Source organism: Oryzias melastigma, linkage group LG20 (genome assembly GCF_002922805.2).
Source record: "Oryzias melastigma strain HK-1 linkage group LG20, ASM292280v2, whole genome shotgun sequence".
Taxonomy (NCBI): domain Eukaryota; kingdom Metazoa; phylum Chordata; class Actinopteri; order Beloniformes; family Adrianichthyidae; genus Oryzias; species Oryzias melastigma.
This window is the reverse complement of record NC_050531.1, coordinates 25,717,817-25,725,754: the sequence shown is the minus strand read 5'-3', so window position 1 is coordinate 25,725,754 and position 7,938 is coordinate 25,717,817. Positions and strand designations below refer to the sequence as shown.

The 7,938-nt window shown below is 43.4% G+C and overlaps 3 protein-coding genes across 3 annotated transcripts in view; all 3 read left to right on the top strand.

Annotated features, from left to right (window-relative positions):
• Window positions 1–478: 478 nt before the first annotated feature.
• Window positions 479–2,273, top strand: LOC112158981 (2-acylglycerol O-acyltransferase 2-A-like). Its single transcript, XM_024292720.2, has 2 exons — window positions 479–1,526; window positions 1,616–2,273. Exons 1-2 carry the CDS (start codon window positions 1,391–1,393, stop codon window positions 1,768–1,770), a joined length of 291 nt encoding a protein of 96 aa, XP_024148488.1. The 5' UTR covers window positions 479–1,390; the 3' UTR covers window positions 1,771–2,273.
• Window positions 2,274–3,624: 1,351 nt separating this feature from the next.
• On the top strand, window positions 3,625–5,817 carry LOC118600244. Its single transcript, XM_036217389.1, has 3 exons — window positions 3,625–4,598; window positions 4,927–4,978; window positions 5,492–5,817. Exons 1-3 carry the CDS (start codon window positions 4,120–4,122, stop codon window positions 5,642–5,644), a joined length of 684 nt encoding a protein of 227 aa, XP_036073282.1. The 5' UTR covers window positions 3,625–4,119; the 3' UTR covers window positions 5,645–5,817.
• Window positions 5,818–7,341: 1,524 nt separating this feature from the next.
• The window catches only part of LOC118600246 (retinal guanylyl cyclase 2-like), a gene marked incomplete at its 3' end in the record, with an annotated part of 32,169 nt that continues 31,572 nt past the window's right edge, over window positions 7,342–7,938 (top strand). The window contains 1 exon segment of the mRNA XM_036217395.1: window positions 7,342–7,428.

Here is a 7,938-nt window from a genome sequence, read left to right as displayed (position 1 = left end):
TCCACACAGAAAGGTCCCAGCCGGGAGTCGAACCGGGGCCTTCTCGCTGTGAGGCAAGAGCGCTAACCACTGCGCCACCGTGCAGAGACAACTTCAGGGAAGTTCTCAAGCTTAATGTCTGATCGATCGATTGATTGATTGATAGAGTTTCTCAGCTGAGGGTTCAGGGAGTTTTCATGAAGGAGGATTTAAAAAGAGCGATGAGACACAGAAAGATGAAGGTCACTTTATGGAGATGAGTGTTGAAATGCAGCAAACCAGACGAGTTCCAGTTCTTTATGAGCTAAAAACTGTTTGAAGCTCTAGAGTTAACAGACATGAAAACACCAGGAACCACAAACAAACCATAAACGGTTAAAGTCTGAAGATGGATCTGAACCCCCGATGGATCACAGTGACCGTCAGATTCAGACGGATCCAGCAGCGGCACCATAAAGAGCAGGGACTCGGAGCTTCCAGCTGAAATCAGAAGACTTTTATAAAGTATATGGTGCAGTAGAGTCAGTGAAGATGAATAGAAACAGACTTACTCCAACTGTAGACAGAAATGATGGAGACGGCTCTGAAATGATCTCAGACTGATGAAACCACCATGTTTGGTGAAGGCTGGAACTGCAGCAGCAGATGGTGGATCTGGATCATGTCAGTCCTCACAGCAGGAGTTTCTTCTGGATCTGGACCATGTCAGTCTACATACCTAAGGTTTCTTCTGGATCTCGACCATGTCAGTCTACATCTACACACCTGAGGTTTCTTCTGGATCTGGACCATGTCAGTCCTCACAGCAGAAACATCTGCGTCTGACAAAGCTCTGATGGAGAAACAGAAGAATTCTGAGTCAATTCTCCAAAGAGCAGAAGGATTAAACGTCTTTAGCTTCTTTCAGTCATTTCATACCAATAAGAGGGCGGAGATTAAAAGAGTCCAAAAGGAAGGAGGCGTGTCTTCTGACATCATGTGATCATGTGCTACAGATTTAAGGTTAGACCACCTGATTCTGACAGAACAGATGCATCAGAGACTGATTCTTGGAGTCCGAGGACGAAAAGCAGAAGTTTTTATCACAAACGAGACGTTCAGGTCATGGATATGAGGGGGAGGAGCTTGAACCCTAACGCTGGTTTAATCTTCCGAGCGATATGAAATCTCTCGTGTCGCAGTGGTCGCACGGCTATCGGGGCTGATGCTGATCATGTTAAAGAAACGCTGCTCGCGATAAACTATAATCACGAGTCAGAAGTTCATGACAGTTACAGAGAACGGTCTCGATCAGATCCAGTAACGTCAGTATGAAGTGGACCGAGTGATTGTAGAATCGACTGATGGGATGGATCATCACTGTGGAGGATAAACCGAGCTCTAACGTTTAAGGCACAATAACAGAATTATTATGGGATGTCTAATGCTCTGTCCACAGAACCGGCTGCAGAGCATCATGGGAGTTGCAGTGCCTCTGTTTCATGCTAGAGGAGTCTTCCAATACAGCTTTGGACTGATACCCTACAGGAGGCCCATCCACACCGTGGGTAGGTTCTTCTGACCGAACCAGAACCTGAACCCAGCAGGTACCAGTCGGGTCCAAACTGCAGCTGATTCGTGTTGTTTTGTTCTACAGTGGGGAAGCCCATCCCGGTGGTCCAGAATCCCAGTCCCAGTTCAGAGGACATCAATGGTCTGCACCAGGTCTACTTGGAAAACCTCACGGAGCTCTTCGAGCATCACAAGCTCACCTTTGGTCTGGATGAGGACCAGCACCTTACCTTCACATGATCCTGGATCCAGGTCCTCCACAACAGCTGACCTCCTTCTGACCATCATGTGACTGTCATTTGACCATCACATGACAGTCACATGACCATCAGTCCTTTAGATGAGTATGTGGAACATTTTGATGATTCAGGAACTTCAGTAAAGATCACATGTTCAATACAGAGACTGAACAGCAGGGGGCGCCCTCAGCCAGAACCAAAAGTCTTCAGGTTTTCCAAAGGACCCGGACAGACTGAGCTGGGACTGGACCTGCTGTAATAATGATGATGATGGTGTTCAGGATGAAGATATTAAAAACGATCTGTAATGACACGCGGCTCCAGCTGCTGCTGTTTCCTGTTCATCAGGATCTCTGTTTTACTGGAGATCTCTTCCTGCTACCTAAAGGAATTATCTGCTTTGTCCATGTTTACTTCCTGTTTTTTTTTTCTATCTTTATCTGATTCCCATCATGCCTTTCTTCTTAGCCTGAACTTTATAATAAACCCAATAAACAAACCAAAGGATTGTGTGTAGATCCTCTTCTCCAGGTGGATCATTTATGTTCTATGAACAGATGGATTATTGATCATTCTCTCTGGTCGATCAGTCGGTCTCTGGTGAAGCAACAATTCAACTGGAGGGAAAGTGGAGCATGGAGCAAAGGCTTCTGGGACTGCAGCTCAAGTTTAGAACTCGAGGTCCTCCGCTCTGGAGGATTGTGTTGATGTTTTCTCATCTTTGTTCTGACCAATGAGAATCTTCTGGAACGTTCTGAAGAAAATAGAGGAACGACTTCACCAGAGATCTGTTTGTTTTAAACCTTAAATATAAAACCAGAGATCTCTGTGGGTCAAAGTTTCTCTCTTACAGCTCCTGTTTATCTCAACACTACTTTCTTTATTTTCATTGTTTCTGTTTTAAATTTAAAGCAAACTGCGGTTCAAAACCTCATTACTGCCTAGAACTGCTTTAACACTAAACCTCAGATTGATCTGAACCTTTTCCCTCCACAGACTTTATGCTGACATGATATCGGCTGTGCTGCAACTTTTAAAAAGCATCAATAAACAAACACTATTTGTTAAAATCCACAGTTAATGTTTGTGCATTTAGCCTTCAGTTTTAATGTGACTGCAGTAGGTTTAGCTGATTCTATGGTCATTATGGAGCCTATGTAGCTACTGGATAGGTGTGGTACAGGTGTGGTCATCCTGGGCTGGTTGGTAGTAACACAGTCACACTTTCACGCCAGTGAAACTATAGACGATGTCTCTGCACTGTAACAGGAACCAGGAGATCATGAGAATCCACACAGAGTGAACCCAGCAGGGATTTGAACCAGTGACTGCATGCAGTGAGGTGAGAGTGCTGACCACTACACCACAGTGCAGCTCATATTGACTGATGGGAACTTTTGTGGGTATTTTCTCACTTGATGTCAGAAAGAAACAAAGACGAATCTGTTTATTCAATGATGACAGAATGACCTAAAACATTTTGAGAATAACGCTTCATACTTTGGAGTACTTTATACTTTGGAGTACTGTATACTTTGGAATACTTTATACTTTGGAGTACTGTATACTTTGGAATACTTTATACTTTGGAGTACTGTATACTTTGGAGTACTGTATACTTTGGAGTACTTAATACTTTGGAGTACTTAATACTTTGGACTACTTTATACTTTGGAGTACTGTATACTTTGGAGTACTGTATACTTTGTATTTGAGTATTGAGTCCAGGTATTCCTGCCGCAGGTGAAGCTTGAAACAACGGTTGTGACTGCAGCTGAATCGAGTCTACAGCGAGGAGAACAAAGCTTCTCAGTGTAACCAACAGAGAACAAACGGAGGTTTGTCTGAGAGAGGACGGAAGCTGAAGCTCCTATTGGTCCATCTGTTAAGGTGGGCTGAAGCTGAGGACAATACAGCTCTCCTATTGGTTGATCTGCTCAGTGGGCAGCAGCTGGAATGAGCTTCTGTCTCAAGGACTTGGCCAGAGTTTCATGTCAACATCTGGACCTCCTAACAGGACAGTTTCAAACTACCAGAACCATCTTTGACCGTCTGGAGATCAGAGGGAATTGGACCTCCTAACAGGACGGTTTCAAACTACCAGAACCATCTTTAAACGTCTGGAGATCAGAAGGAATTGGACCTCCTAACAAGACGGTTTCAAACTACCAGAACCATCTTTAAACATCTTTAGATCAGAGGGAATCAAACCCCCGTGACTCTAACTCTGGACCCACAGTCTGGAGAGGAGTGGACGGTCACGGCTTGTCTCTGCTGTGATCCATCAACGTGACCTTCAGGATCTTGAGCTCTGATTGGACAATCTTTTTGATTGGCAGCTGAGTGGACGATGTTTTTCAGACAAAAGAAGAAGATCTCAGGACAACAACCACCATCTTCCTCAGTCTCTGACTCCACCCCTAAATCTTGTTTGTGGCGACGTCCTCCCTCAACCCCGCCTTTGCCTCTGAGGGCCCAAAAGCTTGTTGCTAGGCAACCATCAACAGAAGGCCTGAAGGGTAAAGGTCAGAGGTCAGGGGTCAGAGGTTCCTGGCCGAGTGCCCTGAGATTGGTCTGTGACCTGAGTCCAGAGCGAACTCAGAGGTCTCAAACGCCGTCTACCATCACCTGGTGTGTCCGGAAGACTCCGCCTCCATCCAGCAAACCACACCCTTTTGCTGTGCCTTCAGCCCCGCCCACTGGCAGGTCCAGACTCTCTCTGCCTCCAGCAGCCAATCACAGCTGTTACCTATCATCTCCTGATGAAGACCCTCCCATGGGGCGGAGCTCCGGTGCCACCATGAGGTCACTGTGCTCATTCTGCTGCAGGTAACAGGAAACAGTTCACCTGATCAGCTGTGATTGATCAGCTGTCATGGATCAGCTGTGATTGATCAGCTGTGATTGACCAGCTGTGATTGATCAGCTGTGATTGATCAGCTGTCGTGGATCAGCTGTGATTGATCAGCTGTGATTGACCAGCTGTGATTGATCAGCTGTCATGGATCAGCTGTGATTGATCAGCTGTGATTGATCAGCTGTGATTGATCAGCTGTGATTGATCAGCTGTCATGGATCAGCTGTGATTGATCAGCGATGATTGATCGGCTGTTATTGATCAGCTGTGATTGATCAGCTGTGATTGATCCTTCTGCAGTGTCTTCAGGGACAGTCTGCTACCCCTGGACCATAAGATCAATCAGACCGTGGTGAGTCCGTCCTCTTTGTTTCTCCTCAGTCTGACAAACAGAACGATGAAGATTCACACGGTTGGACTTCTAGTCGGGAGTCTTCCTCAGACGATTCCTTCATCTAGTAATCAGCTGATTGTTTGACCTGTCCCTTTTCCTGGTCAGTGATCTAGAAAATGTTGTTTCTGCCTGTTTCAGGTCCAGGTTTGAATATTCTAATGTTGTCTATGTGGAGATGAATCAAACAAGTCTTCATCATCTTCATCATCATCATTTCCACCATATACATTTCTGATAATGGAGACAGTGAGATCTTTAATGAAGCAGAGTTTAGCGTCCTGCTAACGAGTATGTGTTGATGGTTCCACATTAACATCTATTAGAGGAGGAGTCTGTTTCTATGTAGGTCAGAAATCTAGAACGGTTTCTCTTTGAGTTCCAGAGTCTACCTGACTCTGATTATGACTAAACCTGAAATCTTATTATTCAGAAGAAAAAATAACTGCTTCACTGTTCTGTTTCTCTGTCCAGGATTTGATGAAAACTCACCTGGTGATGATGGTGCAGGAAGAGGCGGAGCTTCTGAGGGATCAAATCACAGAGCTAAGCTTCAGAAACCAACAGTTGCAGAGGGAGAACCTCTTCTTAAAAGCAATAATCCAAAACACCAACCTGAATATTTAATTTAACTTCAACGTTCATGAAAACCTGTAGGAACATGTTGTGTATTTGTGTTTATGTATAAATGTACGTGTATTTGTGTCTCTGTGAGTTTTCAATCTCTCGTCTTCCTCAGATGTTTTCTTTCAGGTGAATTTTTCAGAAAGTCACATCAAAGGATGATCAATAAAACAAACTTCCAGAAGTATGAAAATGTAATTTTTTTTTTCCCTGTAAAAGCAGTAAAGCTCCTGATCCTTAACGTGTCACCAGAAGATCCATTCAGTTTCTATTCCTGTCTGCAGATTAGCTCGTATCTGACTGCCTAATCCAGATCAGGATTATCAGACTGACCAGGTCTAGAGCCTGAAGACACTTAGGACTCACATTAACCTCAGAGCTGGTCTCCAGCTGAAACTGGTCTTCAGCTGAAACTGGTCTATAGGTGAAACTGATCTTCAGCTGAAACCGGTCTTCAGCTGAAACTGGTCTTCAGCTGAAACTGGTCTATAGGTGAAACTGATCTATAGGTGAAACTGGTCTCTAGCTGAAACTGGTCTATAGCTGGAACTGGTCTATAGGTGAAACTGGTCTTCAGCTGAAACTGGTCTATAGCTGAAACTGGTCTATAGGTGAAACTGATCTATAGCTGAAACTGGTCTTCAGCTGAAACTGGTCTATAGGTGAAACTGGTCTATAGCTGAAACTGGTCTTCAGCTGAAACTGGTCTTCAGCTGAAACTGGTCTTCAGCTGAAACTGGTCTTGAAGAACCGCATGAGATGTTTCTCCACCTGTAAAATGCATTTGAAAACATAAATCATCAAAAGTGATCAACCAAATTAAACAAATTAAATTAAACATTTCCAGTAAGATAGAATCATATCTGTCAAATAGATCTGTTGTTATCTTCTCCTCTATCTACTGGTGTCCCACAAGGCTCTATTCTAGGGCTCCTGCTATTCTCTCTTTACATACATGACGCTCCAACAGTCTGTTCAAATTAAAGCTCTAACAAGTATCCGGGCACTCTAATACTCATGATCTTCACCCAAATATCAGAGTACGAATATTCGTGACGTCCAAGATCGCTGATTTGCGCTTGTCATAAATATAGCAAAGTGTAGTTAATTATTATCTAAATATTATCTGGAGAAGTAAAACCAAAAGCAAAGTAAAACTAGCGAGAGCTTTATTCCACTCAGAAACTGAGACTGAACTTCCGCTCACAGACATAACTTCTGAAACAATGAATTAGCTTTAACATCGGAGCTTTAGCTTCAGTGTTTACATTCTTTTGGTTATGGTAACTCTTCAACATTCGATGTAATTAACGAAACTCCATCTTATTCTGAAGAAACAGCCTCGCGCTGCTGAAAGGATGTAATCAACGTGAATCAGCTGATTCTGCTGTGGGCTCTGCACCAATATTTAATGCTTTGAATGTAAAATGTTAAAGCACTTTGAGGATAAACAACTATGGAGATAATTTTAAGAAAATGGAATTAGAATCAAAAATATTCTCTTACAATTGGATGGATGAATGTTTCTGGTTCATAAAAAGACCGTTTTAGATTCTCTGTTCTCTGCAGTCTGGAGGATTCTGCGTTCTGTTCCCTGCAGCACGGTGACCTCACAGCTATAAATAATCTCTGCTGCTGCGTCAGACGCTGAAGGAATCACCTGCTCAGGTGAAGCTCTGAGAGCCACAAAGTGGATTACTGTAATTCCTGGGATCTCTGGGCTCCACGCTTAAGTTCTCTGCTGATTTCTGAACGCTGCTGTTCACGGATGAAACGCTGAGACTCAGGTAAGAGTTCAACCTTCATTTATTCATTTGTTGATACTGTATGAAGCAAAGGAAAGACGTTTCTTTAGCAGTGATAGTAAAGATCTACAGCATTAGGAAAGACAACATGTTGAAAGAAATAATAACTGATAAATATAGAAAACTTTTGAAGCAGTGATGGAGAGGAGGACCTTGAACAAACTCGTATCCATCATGGATAATCCTCAGCACCCTCTTCATCCTGCGCTTGACGAACAGCTGAATGTCTTTTCTAAGAGGCTAAGGGAACTTCGCTGCCACCAACCGCTACAGGAGATCTTTCCTGCCTCGTTCTATCGGACTATATAACTCATCAGCCTTGTGTCGCAGATAAACCCACTGGATCTCTGTCTGGAAAGCTGTTAAAAGTTTGGTACTCCCTTAACTTTCTCAATTTTTTTTAATTTTATTTTTTTTTAATATTCACTGTTGTTTGTGTGTCTGCTTGCTTTTTTTAATGAGTCTGTACACAGTGCTGCTGCAACGTGCAAA

Excerpts from the sequence above, each read along its gene's own strand:
- LOC112158981 (XM_024292720.2), top strand. The coding sequence starts at position 1,391 with ATGGGATGTCTAATGCTCTGTCCACAGAACCGGCTGCAGAGCATCATG. Across the intron at positions 1,527-1,615 it reads GAGGCCCATCCACACCGTGG|TGGGGAAGCCCATCCCGGTG; the intron begins GTAGGTTCTTCT and ends TTTGTTCTACAG.
- LOC118600244 (XM_036217389.1), top strand. The coding sequence starts at position 4,120 with ATGTTTTTCAGACAAAAGAAGAAGATCTCAGGACAACAACCACCATCT. Across the intron at positions 4,599-4,926 it reads CTGTGCTCATTCTGCTGCAG|TGTCTTCAGGGACAGTCTGC; the intron begins GTAACAGGAAAC and ends ATCCTTCTGCAG. Across the intron at positions 4,979-5,491 it reads ATAAGATCAATCAGACCGTG|GATTTGATGAAAACTCACCT; the intron begins GTGAGTCCGTCC and ends TTCTCTGTCCAG.